Source organism: Mesoplodon mirus (genome assembly GCF_964341445.2).
Source record: "Mesoplodon mirus genome assembly, chromosome: 2".
NCBI classification, from domain to species: Eukaryota; Metazoa; Chordata; class Mammalia; order Artiodactyla; family Ziphiidae; genus Mesoplodon; species Mesoplodon mirus.
Window position 1 is genome coordinate 112905681 of NC_138977.1, and position 17711 is coordinate 112923391.

The following is a 17711-nucleotide window of genomic DNA, read 5'->3' on the forward strand; positions in this document are numbered from 1 at the left end:
ATTGGAGACTTTAATCTACTTATGTTTAAAGCAGTTATTGATAGGTAAGAACTTACTATTGCCATTTTGTTAATTGTTTTCTGATTGTTTTGTAGATCCATTGTTCCTTCTTATCCTGCTGTGTTTGTGTTTGATGTCTTTTGGAATTAGTATACTTTGACTTGTCATTTTTTTGTGTGTATGAATACTACAGGTTTTTTCCTTGTGGTTACCATGAGGCTTACGTAAAATATCTTAAAATTATAACACCGTGTTTTAAACTGATAACAAGACTTCAATAGCATTCCTAAGCTTTACACTTTTATTTCTCCTCCCCCTCACATTTTAGGTTATTGATGTTACAGTTTACATATTTTTCATATTGCAAATATAATAGATTTTTTTTACTTATGCTAATTTTTACTGTTTTTTTTTTTTAAGTTTTAAACTGGAGTTAGGGAACTATGTACCACCATTACTATATTACAGAATCTAACTTTGACTATATATTTACCATTACCAATGAGTTTTGTCCTACCTTCTTATGTTTTTATGATTATATAATTAGTGTCCTTTTCTTCCAGAGAGCTTCTTTAGCATTTCTTATAGGCAGATCTAATGGTGATGAGCTCTCTCAGCTTTTATTTGTTTAGGAAGGTCTTTATCTCTCCTTCATTTCTGAAGGACAGCTTGGTTGGATATAGAATCCTTGGTTGACAGGGTTTTTTTTTCCTTTAGCATTTTCTAATTTATCATTCCTTTTTCTCCTGGCCTGGAAAGTTTCTGTTGAGAAATCCACCATGTCTTATGGAGGTTCCCTAGCATGTAACTTGTCTCCATTCTCTTCCTGCTTTGCAAATTCTTTGTCTTTGATTGTTGACAATTTAATTATAATGTGTCTCAGTGTAGCCCTATTCAGATTCAACATATTTGGGGTCCTTTGGGTCTCATGGATCTGGATGTCCATTTCTCTCCCTTAGTTTGGGAAGTCTGACATTATTGCTTTAAATATGCCATCTGTCCTTTTTTTCCTTCTGGAATTCCTATAATGAGGATATTGTTGCTTTTGATGGTGCCCCACACATCGTGTAGTCTTTCTTCACTCTTTTGCAATCTTTATTCTTTTTGTTCCTCTGACTGGATAACTTCTAGGTCTCTGATCCTTTCTTCTGCATGGTTGAGCCTGCTGTTGAAACACTACAGAATTCTTCAGTGCAGTTTCTTTTTTTTTCAGCTCTTAATTTTTTTTGATTTCTTTGTTGAACTTCTCATTTTGTTCATGTATTGTTTTCCTAATATCCTTTAAATATCTGTGTTCTTGTAGTTTACTAATCTTATATATTTATTTATTTATTTTTGCTGTACGCAGGCCTCTCACTGTTGTGGCCTCTCCTGTTGTGGAGCACAGGCTCTGGATGCACAGGCTCAGCGGCCATGGCTCATGGGCCCAGCCGCTCCGCAGCATGTGGGATCTTCCCGGACTGGGGCACGAACTCGTGTCCTCTGCATTGGCAGGCGGACTCTCAACCACTGCACCACCAGGGAAGCCCTTTACTAATCTTATTTAAGAGGATTATTCTGAATTCTTTGTCTGACTGTTCCTAGATCTCCATTTCTTTAGGGTATTACTAGTTTCCTTTCGTGGTGTCATGTTTACTTGATTTTTCATGATCCTTGAATCCATATGTTGGTTTTTACATTTGAGCAAACAGTCCCTCTTCCAGACTTCACAGGTTAACTTTGGTAAAGTCAGTTCTTCACCAGTCAGCTCAATTTCGGTTTCTGGACATGTCAACTGGTAGCATACTTTGGGCAATTGGGGCTTGCTCTCCATTTCTTTTGGAGCAAGGCCTCTGCCCAAGCTCTGAGGTCAGGAGGGGCTGCCTCTGGCTGAAAACATTTGAATAGAAATTGCTGACTTTGTTTCCTGCTCAAATGAGGCCATAGGATGGGCTCTGCTATTGCCTGGGTTCTCTGGTCATGCTTCCTGGACAGTCAGGACTAGGTATCAATACTATACTCAGCAGTTAGATGGAGCTATGAATGAGCTTCTCTTCCCTGGTGGGGTGAAGAACAGGTCCCAGGGCCGGCACAGCTCATTGTTTGGGAACCCAAATAAGGCAAGTCTGTACATCAAATTCCCTGGCTAGATGGGGTCACCAGATTTTCCCTGCAGATGAGGAAAGCCAAGGGCTTTGCTCTCTGTTCAAGTGCCATTGTAAGCAGGGGTGTTGGATGGGCTAGGCAGCTCCTCTTGTGCTCTGGTTAGGCTCCCTAATTGGATGGACTGAAGGCTCTATTCAGCAATGGAAGGGGCTACAAATTAGTTTCCCTATCAGGGTGGGCCCCTGTACAGGCCCTAAGCATGGCAAGTCTCTTGTTTGAGGATCAAATTAGGCAGAAATATGTACCAAGTTCCGTGACCTGACAGACCACTGTCCTAGCTCTGTCAAATGGGTAGGGCCACTGGATGGGCTCTCTACTCAAGTGCTGCTGTAATCAGAGTTGCAGGATGGGCTACACAGATTCTCAGGAGATCTGGCTAGGTTTGTTGGTCAAGCCAGGCTGGAAGCTGTATTCACTTTGGGTGTCGCTATAAACGAGCATCCTTGCCCAGCTGGGGCTGCAGATCAGCCCCCAAGGTTGGCAGGGCTCTTTGTTTGGGGATCAAGTTAGACAGAATTGTGCACTAAGTGCCCTGGACAAATGGGGCCACTGTCTTTGTTCTGCAGATGCAGAGCTGCTGGCGAAACTCTCTGCTCAAGTGCCACTGTAATCAGGGCTGCAGGGTGAGCTACTGAGATTCCCAGGAGTTCTGGTTAGGTTTCCTGATTGGTAGTGTTGGAGGTTGTATTCAGCAATGGGTAGAGCTATGGAGTAGCTTCCCTGCCCAGGCAGGACCACAGAACTGGATTGAGTTAAGACCACACACACACACACAAAAATAGCCTTGCAAGGCTTGGTGGAGCTGTTCCCCCACTCCAGCCAGGCAGGGGAGCTAATACATAGCCCCACCCTACCAGGAAACCTGACCTGAGCGCCTGGAAAGCTGCTTAACCCAACAGCACTTCCGCAGAGAGCATGGCCAGCAGCACTGCACATCTGCAGAACCAGGACACTGGGCCATGTCTGGCCAAGGAACTTGGGGCACAGTTCTCCCTGATTAGCTCTCCAAACAAGAGTCTTGCCAGCCTTGGGGGCTGTTCTGTGGCCCTGCCTGGGCAGGGAAGCTACTCTGAGTTCTGCCCACTGCTGAGTACAGCCTCCAACTATCCTCACTGCAGAACAGTTAAAGAGCTGAATGACATCCTCATGAATCCAAATCTGTTCACTCTCTGCTCTACCACCCTCAGTCTTCACCTACTGCTCAGAGATGCAGGATATAACTAAGGGTCATGTCCAGACATGAAAAATTTCAGCTGCACAAGAAAGAAGCCTTTCCAGAAGTTTTCAGAACACCTATGCAAACAGCTCTGGCCAGAATGAGGACATGTGCCAATCCCAAACAAATCCCTGAGGAGAAACTTTTCCATGACTGGCTTAATCTAATCAAGGTTTACTCTGAGCATTCTAAGACTAAGGTAAAAAAATACAAATCAAGGCTATGCTACCAAGGGAAAAAAATGAGTATAGAGGAAAAAAGAGTTTGTAAGAATCTATCAATTGTTTGAAAGCTAATTCAAGAAATAACAGCTAATGCATGCATAACTCATAGTTCATAAATTATTCTGAGCACTGCTGTGAAGTAGGCACTACTAATGTCCCCATTTTATAGATGAGGGTCTGAGTGGAGATAGTTAATTTGTCACAAATCTTTTAAGAGACAAAGCCAGAGAGCATATAAACTCAAGCAATCTGGTATCTAACTCTACATCCTCCTGTTTATTGGGAAGAAAGGAATAGGAAAAAATATATACACAACATCATAATACAGATGTAAGTATTTCCTGTTTAGCTTGGATTATACAACTCATACCTAGATGTCTCATCTGAACATTTTAACAGGATATTTTCTTCATATAATGGAAAGCAATACTGTGTTGAATTGAAGTAGCTCAAATCTGCTTTCTTTAATTAACATGATAATGCTTATTTTGTTTAATTAGTATTTTCATTATACCCACTGGTAGATGCTGAGGCACATGAAAACTTAATAAACACAATGTTTAAATTCTTTATCAGAGTTAATAGAAAACACTGGCCATATCCACTTATATATGCTAGGAAACCATAAGAGAACATATACTAGGTATGGTAAACTTGACAACTGTAAAATATTATTTGCCTTAAAATGTATATTAAGAGAAATTGGTTAGCATTTAATGTGAAAAATCTTTGTCACATAGCTAAGGGGACAAAATATGTAATATATTCACATACCTTTAGCACATCACACAGGGATTCTTCACTTACATACTTAACTGCTGTTATCCTAATGAATTATCTTATTTGTGTTGTTTGTTTTTTAAGAACTGAGAAACTATTGGAGGGATTTCAGGGAGCCAACATGTTCAGACTTTCTGTTTTTTATTAAGGAACAGTTATACTAAACTATGAGTGTATATAAATATTCACAATAACTTTTGCCAAGTGAATACACCTACAATCAATATGCAGATAAAAAACCAGAACGCTGCTAACACCAGAGGAGCTCCCTCAAGTCAATCCTTGCAACTTGTCACCATCCAGGCAACTACCATCCCAACTTCCAACACCACATATTAAATTTGCCTTTTTGAGTGAAATACAGTATGTACCCCTTTGTGCTGTTTCTTTTGTATGCGTGCAGTTGTGGTTGGTTCACTCTCACTGCTGTAGAGTGTATCACTGAGTGAATAGAGCACATTTATATATACATTCTAGTGTTGGTGGACATTTGTGCTGTTGTCTGTATCCGGGCTATTGAGAATAGTACTACTGTGAATACTCTTTCAGTAAAAATATTTGTATTTATCTGTTGGATATATGCCTAGAAGTACAATTACACATCCAAAATTTAGGGGAATTCCCTAGCAGTCCAGTGGTTAGGACTCCATGCTTAAGATCCCGGGTGCTGTGCAGCACGGCCAAAAACGACAACAAAAAACTAGCAAAACAAACAAAAAACAAAAAAACCTCAAAATTAACATGCATGCTCAGCTTTAGTAGAAAAAGCCTGTTTCCAGAAGTGTACAATTTAGGTTTCCACCAAACTTGTATGAGTCCCAGTTGCTTCATATCTTCATCAGTTTTTAAAAAATCATTTTAGCCATTCTGGTGTGTAGTGGTATTAAATTTTTGTTATAATTTACCTTTCCTTGATGGCTACTGAAGCTGATCAAGTTTTCACGTTTACTTGCCAAATATACTCTTTGTAAATTATGTTCGATTTACATTTTTCTGCTAATTTTTCTGACTTTTCTTGATTTATAGGAGCTGTTTACATATTTTGTGTAAGAGTCCTTGGTTAGAAACATGCACTGCAGTTGTCTCCTCCCAGTATGCCACTGGCTTTTAACTTGTGTTTTTTGAACAAACAGCATTTAATTCCAATGCAAATTTTTCTATATTGTTTTTGTTTAACGTCTCTTACCCAAGGTCATGATGTTCACCCGTTTTCTACCAGTGTTATTGTATTGCCTTTCACATTTAGATGTACAATCTATATGAAACTGACTTATGTGCATGGTAGGTGGTTACAGCCAAGATGTTTCTTTTTTGCATATAGCGGGCCAATTATCCCAGTACCACTTATGATGAAAACCATCTTTTCACCACAGTACTACATGTGACCTTTGTCATTTATCAGTATGCTTGGACCTGTTTCTCAACATTGTTCATTGCTGTGACTATACAGACATATTTCATTTTATTGTGCTTCACTTAGTTGCACTTGACAGATAATGCATGTTTTACAGAGTGAAGGTTTTGTGGCAACCCTGCATCAAGCAAGTCTATCAGTGCCATTTTTATTCCAATAGCATTTGCTCACTTCATGTCTCTGTGTCACACTTTGGTAATTCTCACTGTATTTCAAACTTTTCATTTTTAAACTTGTTAAGGCAATCTGTGATCAGTGATCTTTGATGTTACTATTCAAAAAGATTACAACTTGCTGAAGGCTCTAATGGTGGTTAGCATTTTTTATCAACAGATATAACACTGTTGCACACTTAATAGACTACAGTATAAACATAACTTTTATATGCACTGAGAAACCAGTGTGACTCGCTTTATTACAATATTTACTTTATTGCTGTGGTCCAGAACCAAGCCAATAACTCTGAGGTCTGCCTGTAACAGTCTAGTTATGTAGCAGTCTGAGTCCTGGAGCTTTATTTTGCTATTTGCAGACTGTGTCAGCTATTGTTGGTCAGTGCATCTGAAAATACATTTTAAATTCATAATTTCCAACAACAAAACCTGCTGTTGGATGGCAGTTAGGGTTGCATTGAATTAATCGTTCAATTTAGGGAGAAATCAGTCTTCAAAGTCATCAACACTAAGTAAATCCTTTCATTTATTTTTGTTAACTGCTTTGGATTTTTGTAGGTGTTTTTTCTTCCCTTCCTTTTTTTGTTCTCTTGTGATCTGATGACTAACTTTAGTGTTGTATTTGGATTCCTTTTTCTGTGTGTGTATCTATTGTAGATTTTCAGTTGCAGTTACCATGAGGTTTTGATATAGCAGTCTATATCAAAAAAATAAGATTGTATTAAGTTGCTGATCTTTAATTTCAAATGCATTTCCAATATCCTGCACTTGTACTCTCCTCACAATTGCTGGTTTTGATATCATATTTGTGTGCAGATAATTTCCTATCTTTACTGTATGTTTGCCTTTACTGGTGAGCTCTTCCATTCATAATTTTCTTGTTTCTAGTTGTGGTCTTTTCTTTCCCACCTAGAGAAGTTCCTTTAACATTTGCTGCAAAGCTGGTCTGGTGGTGCTGAATTCTCTTAGCTTCTGCTTATCAGAAAAGCTTTTGATTTCTCTGTTGAATCTGAATGGGAAGCTTGCTGTTCATTCTTGGTTGTAGGTTCTTCCCTTTCATAACTTTAAATACATTGTGTCACCCCCTTCTGGCCTGCAGAGTTTTTGCTGAGAAATCAGCTGATAACCTTATGGGAGTTTCCTTGTATGTTATCTGTTGCCTTTCCCTCGTTGCTTTTAATATTTTTTATCTTTAATTTTTGTCAGTTTGATTACTATGTGTCTTGGCGTGTTTCTCCTTGGGTTTATCCTGCCTGGGACTCTCTACCCTTCCTGGACTTGGGTGACTATTTTCTTAACCATGGTAGGGAAGTTTTCAGCTATTATCTCTTCATGTATTTTCTCAGGTCCTTTCTCTTACTCTTCTCCTTCTGGGACCCCTATAATACAAATGTGTGTTTAATGTTGTCCCAGATGTCTCTTAGACTGTCCTCATTTCTTTTCATTCTTTTTTCTTTATTCTGTTCAATGGTAGTGATTTCCACCATTCTGTCTTCCAGCTCACTTATACATTCTTCTGCCTCAGTTATTCTATTGATTCCTTCTAGTGTATTTTTCATTTCAATTATTGTATTGTTCATCTGTATGTTCTTTAGTTCTTCTAGGTTTTTGTTAAACATTTCTTGTATCCTGTGTCTCCATCTGTGTCTCCATTTTTTTCCCCCCGATCTTGGATCATCTTTACTATCATTACTCTGAATTCTTTTTCGGGTAGATTGCCTATCTCCACTTCACTTAGATGGTGTTCTGGGGTTTTATCTTGTTCCTTCATCTGGGACATATTCCTCCGCTGTCTCATTTTGTCTAATTTTCTGTGATTGCAGTTTCCATTTTGCAGGCTGCAGGGTTGTAGTTCCTTCTGGCTTCTGCTACCTGCCCCCTGGTGGATGAGGCTGGCTAAGAGACTTATGCAGGCTTCCTGGTGGGAAGGACTGGTACCTGCGCACTGGTGGGTGGAACTGGGTCTTGTCGTTCTGGTAGGCAGGGCCATATCAGGGTGTGTTTATCAGGCAGCAGTTTATTCAGGAGGACTTTAAGCAGCCAGTCTGCTGTTAGTGGGGCTGTGTTCCTGCCCTCTTGGTTTTTTGGTCTGAGGTGTCCCAGTACTGAGCCTGTAGGCTTTTGGGTGGGGCCAGGTCTTGGTGAGAAAATGGCAGCCTCCAAGAGGGCTTAGGCCAGTGAGTACTCGCCAGAACTGCTGCCACCAGTGTCCTTGTCCCCGCAGTGAGTCACAGCCAACCCTGCCTCCGCAGGAGACCCTCCAACACTAGCAGGTAAGTCTAGCCCAGTCTCTTACGAGGTCACCACTTTTTTTCCCTGGGTCCTGGTACACACAAGACCCTTTGTGCATCCTCCAAGAGTGGAGTTTCTGTTTACCCCAGTCCTGGGGAATTCCTGTGATCAAACCCTGCTGGCCTTCAAAGCCAGACTCTCTGGGGGCTCCTCCTCCTGTTGCCAGACCCCCAGGCTGGGAACTCAGAACTTTCACTCCTGTGCGAGAACTGTGGTGTAACTGTTTTCGAGTTTGTGAGTCGCTCACCCGGCATATATGAGATATGATTTTATTGTGATTGTGCTCCTCCTACTGTCTCTTTGTTGCTTCTTCTTCGTCTTTGGATGTAGGGTATCTTTTTTGGTAGGTTCCAGCATTTTTTTTTTTTTTTGTCAGTGGTTGTTCAGTTCATTGTGATTTTGATGGTTCCATAAGGAGTGAGTTCACTTCCTTCTACTCTGCCATCTTCTCCCCACAAGTCATTCTTAACACCCTTTCATTTATTTTTGTCTTTGAACTTCTCTTAATTTTGTGCTGCACTTTTTGGATTTCTGGAACTGTTTTAGGGCTGTTGTATGTCCAGAGACTCGAACATAATTATTTCCTTTATTTTTCTGTTTCCCCTTTCCCCAGTTATGTCAGGCAGGAGAATAAATCTGGTCTTTGCCACCCTATCCAGGAAGGATGCAATTCTCCTGGCATCATTTAATTTTTCTATTGGTTGTTTATACATAAAAATATAATTTTTATATAGCCAGTTTGCTAAATTCACATATTTCTAATAATTTTTCCATAGACTTTTAAATGTAAACAATGGTATTACCTGCAAATAATGTTTTACTTCAGTCTTCCCAGTTTTTATGTCTTATTTTTATTTCGCCTTCCTGACCTGACCTAGCTAAAACCTTCAGTCCACTGTTAGATAGTAGTGGTGGTAGTAACAAGCATTCTTGTCTCATTATTATGTTTTAAAATTTATTTATTTTTGGCTGCGTTGGGTCTTCATTGCTGCGTGCGGGCTTTCTCTAGTTGTGGCAAGTGGGGGCTACTCTTTGTTGTGATGCGCAGGCTTCTCATTGCGGTGGCTTCTTGTTGCGGAGCACGGGCTCTAGGCATGCAAGCTTCAGTAGTTGTGGCACGCAGGCTTAGTTGCTCAGTGGCATGTGGGAATCTTCCTGGACCAGGGTTCGAACCCGTGTCCCCCACACTGGCAGGTGGATTCTTAACCACTGCACCACCAGGGAGGTCCTTGTCTCATTATTAATACCAGGAAGAAATATTCTAGTATTTGTCTACTTAGTTTGATATTTGTTGTATGTTAGCTTTTTATTTGTTTTTAATGAAGTTTCCTTCTATTCCTAGTGTATTTTAATCATGAATGTGTGTAAAGTTCTATCAAATGTTTTGCACATCTACTGAGACACTAATATGGTTTAACTTATTTTTTTCTAATGTGGTAGGCTACATCAATTAACTTAAACTTTTAAGTATTTGCTTGGATATGATTTCAAATTTACTAAAGTCACTAGTAGGAAAACCTCACTCTGATTTCCCCCTGTGCACTGCATTTCCTCCATCTGTCCCTTGAGCACATACTTGAACTGTCTCTACACACACACACTCATTACTCTTTTTCTAAAGTGTTTGAAAATAACCTGCAGACACGAGACTTCGTTTCCCCTATGTACTTGAGTGTGTATTTTCCTGAAACAAAACACTTACCTATGGACCCAAGTCTGGAAATAAACACTACTATCGAATTTACACACTCTTCATTGTCCCAACTATTTTATTTTTCCTTTTTGTTTTTATTTTAAAACATCTTCAGTCTACTCCAACCTGGAACAGTCTCCCAGTCTTTTCCTTTTATGTCCTTGACAATTTAAATACAGGCTTTACATTCTATAATATAACCTTTCAAGGGGGTTCATCTGATATTCCCGCATTAGCATACTCTGGCTATGCTTTCTTGGTAAGAATACAGCACAAATGCATTGGCTCTTCTCAGAGCATCTCACCAGGGAGTACATTATGTTGACCTGTCCTACCGTTGGTGAAGTGAACTTTGATCACTTGATTATGTTGGTGTCTGCCAGGTTTATCATAAAAATCACCATTTTCACGTTTGTAGTTGATTAGTATTTTGTGGCAAAATATTTGGAGATAATGCCAATACCTGTTCTTCATTAAACTTCTACCCACAAACTCTAGCCTATGTTGGCAACTATTTACTGAATCAACCACCAGTATGATGGTTGCCAAATAGTGTTTTTTCTATTGCCATTATTCCTCCTGTATTTATTAGTTGGCTTATAAAGAAAGCTTTCCCTCCTCTATGTATTTATTCACTTATTTATATCTGTACAAATTATTGGATTCCCATTTTTAAGTCACTTATATTATGATGCTATTGTTATTTGTTTTGATGTTCAAACTGTCTCAAATTTGGCCACTGCAACCTGTCCAAGGTGCTTCTTTTGACATGTTTCCATAATTCTTAGAACATTTTCTTATTGTCTGATAGCTTATTCCAAGTCAGAGATGGGGAGAAATATCTACCACTCCAGAGACCTGCTCCATTTTTGGTGGGAGGATAGTATTTAGTAATTAATAACCTGGTAATTGGTGTGCTCAGTGCTACTGAGGTGTCAGTAGACAGATCCATAAAATACACACACACACAACTGCTATAATTATTTCTGTGTAGTTAAAATGAGTATCATTACAGTCCAACACTCCAGGTGGTTTTCTAGCTTCCCCCCTTTCCATTTTTATAGATACCTTTTCCAACAGTGAGGAACCTGGCTCTCATCATCTTCAATACATTTACTTATCAGCTCAATGTTACCAGTATCTCAGCCATGCTAACCATCTCTTCCATTTGCCCCCAGCACTCTTGATGCAGGTTGGCACATCACCACAACACCTTTCTCATCCCTCACGGCAGGCCTATTCTGCCTCTTCAACTCTAGGAAGGGACAGCAGAAGAGAAATTTACAAAGTGCAAGGGAGAAAGGAGAATCAGAGAGAGGAGTAGAAGGCCAAATGGATTGAATTTGCAATACTAAATCTATCCTTTGATTCCTCTAGTAAACATCATTTAGTCAAGATACATTATCCTTTGATATGGCTGGAATTTTTTTAATTTTAGGATTTTGTATCTAAATTCATAAGATAGTGGTCTATAACTTTACTTTCCTGAAGTGTCTTGAAGGTTTTGGTATCAAAGTTGTACTGGCCTCATAAAGTGAACAGGAAAATTCCTATATTCCTATCTCTGGAAGTTTATAAAAGTTTGGTATTATGTCTTTTTTTAATATTTAGAATAACTGCAGTGAAGCCATCTGTTCCTATGAGTTTTCTTTCTGGTAGATTTTAAAATATGACTCAGATTGTTGGCAGTTTTGACCTCTGGTATGACCTTGTGCTTTTACTGATAGCATGCTGTGTTTGCCAGGGGCCCATCCTACTGGCAGTTCCTGAATTCATTTTTTCTCAGTACTGAAAAAATCTACTTGTGTTTTTGAGCTTAGATTTTCAAGTTCCTGCCCTGTGTCAGTATTCTCAAAATTTTAAGAAACTGGCTATGTGTTTGAAAGCCTCTCATGTTTCAATATTTTTCACTCCAGCCTTGACTGGCAGAGTTCACCGTTCACCTGGTTTCTGGTCTCCCTGCGCCCTAACCTCCCTTTCCCCACCAAGCTATAGCCCTCTGCCTGAGCCACGCTCAATATTCAGGTTCCTCCCTGTAGCCAGAATTGGCAAGTGCTCCCAGGAAAAACAGCTATATTTTCCCATATACTTTCTGTCATTCACTCCTCTCCTGAATATTACCATTCTAGCCCTCTTTGCTTCTGCAATAGGTTGCAAGTAAATAGATGACTTTTGTGAACTGCTTTTCTAGTTGTTCTTAGTGAGTGCACTGGTCTGCTGCAAACTACTGTATCTTACTCAGTAGTAAAATCTATTTGTGCTTTTAAAAGCTCCATACTTAACAGTGTATATGTTTGTACATGAATGTTCTGCTTTTTAAAGAAACATGTTAAGTATGTGGATAAATAAAGTTGGTTGCAGTAAGTCACTTCACAGCAGGATGGCATCTGGCCAAACTGTTCAACACTGGTAAGGCAGAAACTACCTATATTTCATACCACTTCCGCTACACCAGGTAGCTGCATTCAAGGAACCTACATTGCCCCTTTGATCCACCATTTCAGGACAGGCCACTCAAAATTAGTCAGCCTCACAATCAGAAATCCTGCTGGCAAGTTCCTGTGCTATGTATATCACCAAGACCAGGATATCTCTCTCTACCTGGACATCAGAAAATCTTGCAGGTGGGTCCCCTTGCTAAAAATGTTCCCTTGTTTTTCATATGCCTGAGCAATAAACATGTGAGTTGCTTACAACCCCTGGTTCCAGTTGATGTCCAGTACCTTAAATTGGAAGGAATAGCACACCCAGCAATAGGCCAAATTGTATAAATGCTATGTCTAAATGCAAACATTCTCCACATTTCCTAAATGCTAGACACTTCAGTTCAAAGTTGCTGATGTATGATAAGCTTAGGTTTAACTTAAAGCTTCTATCCACTTAAATTACTATCTGATGTCCACTGAAATGCTACTTCAAACATTTCACACAAGTCCAATAAAACACCAACTCATAGTAAATGCTTTCCTATAACTTGCTAGTTTGTGCATTTTCTCTGGCCTGTGGATGAAGTCTTCTCTATGAATACTGATAGAGATTTCTACCCTGTGTGATTTCTCTGATGTTTAGTGAGGTGTGGCTTTGGGCAGAAGGTTCCCTGTATTCATTCACCAATAGGTTTTCTGTACTCTGAGCTTTCTGATACACTGTATGGTCCAAATTCCAGTAAAAAATTTTCCTATGTCCAGAATATCTTCATATTATTTTCTTCCCTCTGTACGTTCTCTGCTGTATTATGAGAACTGACTTTAGACCAAAGATGTTCTCAAAATCTTAATAGATTTTTCTCCCTGCTTTGTGTTCTTTGTTCTATAAACTCTTGACTTCACCCAGAGTGATTTCCCTCGTTTATTATATTTATAGGGTTTCCTCCCAAATGTGTTCTCTGATGTACAGTAAGTTTTGACTTCACATAGAATGATTTCCTGCAAACATTACATTCATAGGGTTTCTCCCCTGTGTGTGTTCTATGATGTGCAGTGAGTTTTGACTTCACACAGAATGACTTTCCACATTCATTACATTCATAGGGTTTCTGTCTTACGTGAGTTCTCTGATGAACAATTAGGGCTGATTTCTGACGGAAGTTTTTCCCACATTCATTACATCCAAAAGGTTTCTCTCCTGTATGTCTCCTCTGATGTTCTGTGAAACCCGAGTAGTAGCAGAAAAATTTTCCACATTCAGTACATTCATAGGGCTTCTCGCCTGTATGGGTTCTCAAATGTTTAGTGAGAGTTGACTTCTCAGAGAAAGATTTCCCACATTCATTACATTCATAAGGTTTTTCCCCTGTGTGAGTTCTTTGATGTTTAATGAGGTCTGATTTTCTGAGAAAAGCCTTCCCACATTCATAGCATTCATAGGGCTTCTCCCCTGTGTGTGTTTTCTGATGTACAGTAAGGACTGACTTAAATGAGAAGGATTTCCCACATTCATGACATTCATATGGTTTCTCCCCTGTGTGTGTTCTATGATGTTGGGTGAGGGTTGACTTTTCACTGAAGGATTTCCCACATTCTTGACATTCATAAGGTTTCTCCCCTGTATGAATTCTCTGATGTTTAATGAGGTCTGAATTCTTGCAGAAAGTTTTCCCACATTCATGACATTCACAGGATTTTTCCCCAGTGTGGGTTCTCCGATGTCTTGTGTGCGCTGACTTCTTGTTGAAGGTTTTTCCACATTCATGACATTCATAGGGTTTTCCCCCTGTTTCTATGCTCTGTTGTATGCCAAAGACTAATTTTTCATTGAAAAAGTTTCCGCATTCATTATATTCAATAATATTGTCAATTGAGTGGCTTCTCTGAATTGGAATGAGATCTGACTTCTGGCTCATAGGGTGAACATTATGTTCAAAGAGAATGGATTCCTCAAAGAAATTTTCTCCACATTCATTAAATTCATAGTGATTCTCTTTTGGATGTGTTCTCTGATGAGCAAAGAGAGATGACATATCACAGAAGGTTTTTCTGTATTCAGTGTATTCACAGGTGTTCTGTCCTGTGTAAGGATTCTTATGTATAACAAAGAGTGAATTCTCATGGAAAGCTTTCCTACAGTCACTGTATTCAAATGGTTGCTCCAAAATTTGAATTTTTTGATGCTGAACAGAGTCTTCATTAAGACAGAAGCCATTCCCATTTTTATTATATTCAAAAGATTTCTCTTCAGAGTGAATTCCTTCATGCTTGTCATCATGGAACCATTTTGTACCTTTGTTAAACTCATCAAACTTCTTTCTTGAATAGTTTCTACTGCTATTAATTAATTCTGAAATAGAGTGACAAGAAAGATTAGTTCACAAGGATATTTAGAGGAAATAGTTAGCATTAGGTTTCGGGGAGTTGATCAGTTTAGGTCCTTATCTCTTCATGCCTAGACTATGACAACAGTGTATACGTCCAGTCTTCTCTCTCTTTTCCATTCTACCCAGCAGCAACAAATCAATATTCTAAGAGCCCTAACTCATAAAGGAACAGTACTAAAACCCAAAGTCTAATTCTTTTCTAGCTCTGATTCATGAGGAATAAAAATAAGCAACAAAAGAGCAAATCAATGAGTGGACAAGCCATTCTTGCCACAGATTCAGACTTACAGCTCTATTGTAGGTATGGTATGTTCCCTTCATTACATCAGAGTTGGTCAGCAGTGGACCTCTTCTGACCATCAAACCCTGTTTCAGTCCCTTCTGGCTTTCCCCCAGATTTCACCTGAGTTAGTATCAGTTTTCAATCCTGCTTTCATATCCATGTTTCAACATCTCTGTATACCATGAAAACTGTAAGGAATAAAATTCTAAACCTGGTCCTAGAAATTTCTTTTACCTTTACCTTATGATTTTTTTGTTTACGTGTGGCTGTTTTTACTCCTCTACTATCTACAATATTCTATATCCTTGAGTTTAATGTCCAAAAACTTACAATATATATTTTTAAATTTATTGAAGTATAGTTGATTTACAATGTTGTTAGTTTCTGGTATACAGAAGAGTTTCTCAGTTATATATATACATATATATATATATATATATATATATATACATTTTCATATTCATTTCCATTATACTTAATTACAGGATATTAAATCTAGTTCCCTGTGCTGTACAGGGAGGAGGACCTTGTTGTTTATCCACTCATATATCCTAGTTTACATCTGCTAATCCCAAACTCCCACTCCATCCCTCCCCCTTGGCAACCACCAGTCTGTACTCTATATCTGTGAGTCTATTTCTGTTTCATATATAAGTTCGTTTGTGTCATATTTTATATTCCACATATAAGTGATCATGTGGTATATGTCTTTCTCTTTCTGAATTATTTCACTTAGTATGATAATCTCTAGGTCCATCCATGTTGTTGCAAATGGTATTATTTCATTCTTTTTTATAGCTGAGTATTCCATTGTATATATGTACCACATCTTCTTTATCCATTCCTCTGTCAATGGACATTTAGGTTGCTTCCATGTCTTGGCTATTGTAAATAGTGCTGCTATGAACATTGGGGTGCATGTTATCTTAGTGTTTTGTCTGGATATATGCCTACGAGTGGGATTGTGGGATCATATGGCAATTCTATTTTTAGTTTTTTGAGGAACCTCCATAGTGGCTGTATCAATTTACATTCCCACCAACAGTGGAGGAGTGTTCCCTTTCTCCACACCCTCTCCACCATTTGTTTGTGGATTTTTTAATGATGGCCATTTCACAGCTGTGAGGTGATATCCTGTTGTAGTTTTGGTTTGCATTTCTCTAATAATTAGTGATGTTGAGCATCTTTTCATGTGCCTATTGGCCATCATCATCTGTGTGTTCTTTGGAGCAATGTCTATTTAGGTCTTCTGCCCATTTTTTGATTGGGTTATCTTGTTGAGTTGTATGAGCTGTTTGTATACTTGGGAAATTAAGCCCTTGAGAACTGACAATATATTGTTTTAAAGTATCACTGAGACAAACATATTTTTTAGCCATCATTTTACAAATCTAGAATGAATATATTTTTCTTTGGGTAAGCCCCAGCTGTTTATCCCCTATAAATTGCTCATTTTCATCTACTGTCATCTACTCCTTGCTGTTCCCCTGGTTCTGTCTCCTCTGTGTGTTCATCCACCCACCTGTAGATGTATTGATGTATGGAACTCTTTCTTTGTTGTCCTGGTGTGTTGGGCAGAGGATTTCTTGAGTTACAGATGTTTTACTGTTTGTAGGTTGAAGGGGAGTGACAAAATGAATATCTCAAACTGCCATGATGCTGACATCACTCAAAAGGGTAATTTTTAAAAAACAGCTTTCTGTTATTTTGTGGCTACTACATCAGAATATGTGTGTGATTTTCACCTGGGGATAGTTATCAGAAATGTTCAAGTATTTGTGCAAACACCTGGTAGTGTAAGAAAGAGGAGACCTCAGACATGCAGTCTGTGAGTTTTACCTATAGTGCTGTTATTCCGCTAGAAAGAGGTGTGGAATTTGTTCCTAAATTTAGCTGAAATGATGCATGATCCTGCCTCAGCCTGGAAGGCATTTAAATCAGCTTCAACTGACTGGCCAGAGTTGTATGGATGGCAAAATGTGCCACAGACTTCTTCCTTGCAGACCAGGGCAAAGTGTAGGCAAAATATTAGTATACCCTGCTGCACCTGGGTACAGCTGGGCCAGGCAAAAGGGCTAAGAGAAGAATTTGAAGAGGAAACTATCCAGCTTTCTACCACAGACCTTTGTTGTTAAAAGGCTAAAACAAAATGAGGAACAGCACATACGTAGAAAAACCGGCCAGAAGTCACCTATGGAGAAGTAAAATGAGTAGCACTGTGGGACTCTATGGAAAATAATGTTACTTTTCTGCAGTTAGGACTTTGTGAGCAAATGTTAATGAAACTTGGAACCTAAGGTCAAAGAATGAGATTGGGAGAGTAATTATTAAGGGTAGAATGCTAGAGAGATTTACATTTCAGTGGGGCTGCTGAAACCTGGGAGCCCTGATGACATCCTAGGTATGAAGCTGGAGACAGTGGCCTTTTTTTCCCCCCGAAGAAATTTATATACCAAAAGGTTAAAAGAAAGAATTCAGGATCCTCCCCAAGGGAACAAAGGTTTTTCTTTCTCCTTTTAAAAGAGGAGTGGGACAGCTACCTCTCCCTTCTACAGGAGCAAGGCCAGATTCATTTTATCAGTGTTCTTCACCTGCAATACCAACTTTGTGTGTATGTGTAGGACACCTAGCTTCTGTCTCACTACACCAAGAGTAAGATATTAAGGTATGTTGGAACT

General features: G+C 39.1%; 1 protein-coding gene across 2 annotated transcripts in view; it reads right to left on the bottom strand.

The window, feature by feature from the left end:
- Positions 1-3842: 3842 nt before the first annotated feature.
- ZNF37A (zinc finger protein 37A) overlaps positions 3843-17711 on the bottom strand; it is a 57346-nt gene continuing 43477 nt past the window's right edge. For both annotated transcript variants that reach the window (XM_082632982.1, XM_082632981.1), the window contains exon 5: positions 3843-14713. In XM_082632982.1, coding sequence (XP_082489108.1) covers positions 13263-14713 — 1451 coding nt within the window. In that variant the 3' untranslated portion in view covers positions 3843-13262. The remainder of the gene's footprint in view (positions 14714-17711) is intronic.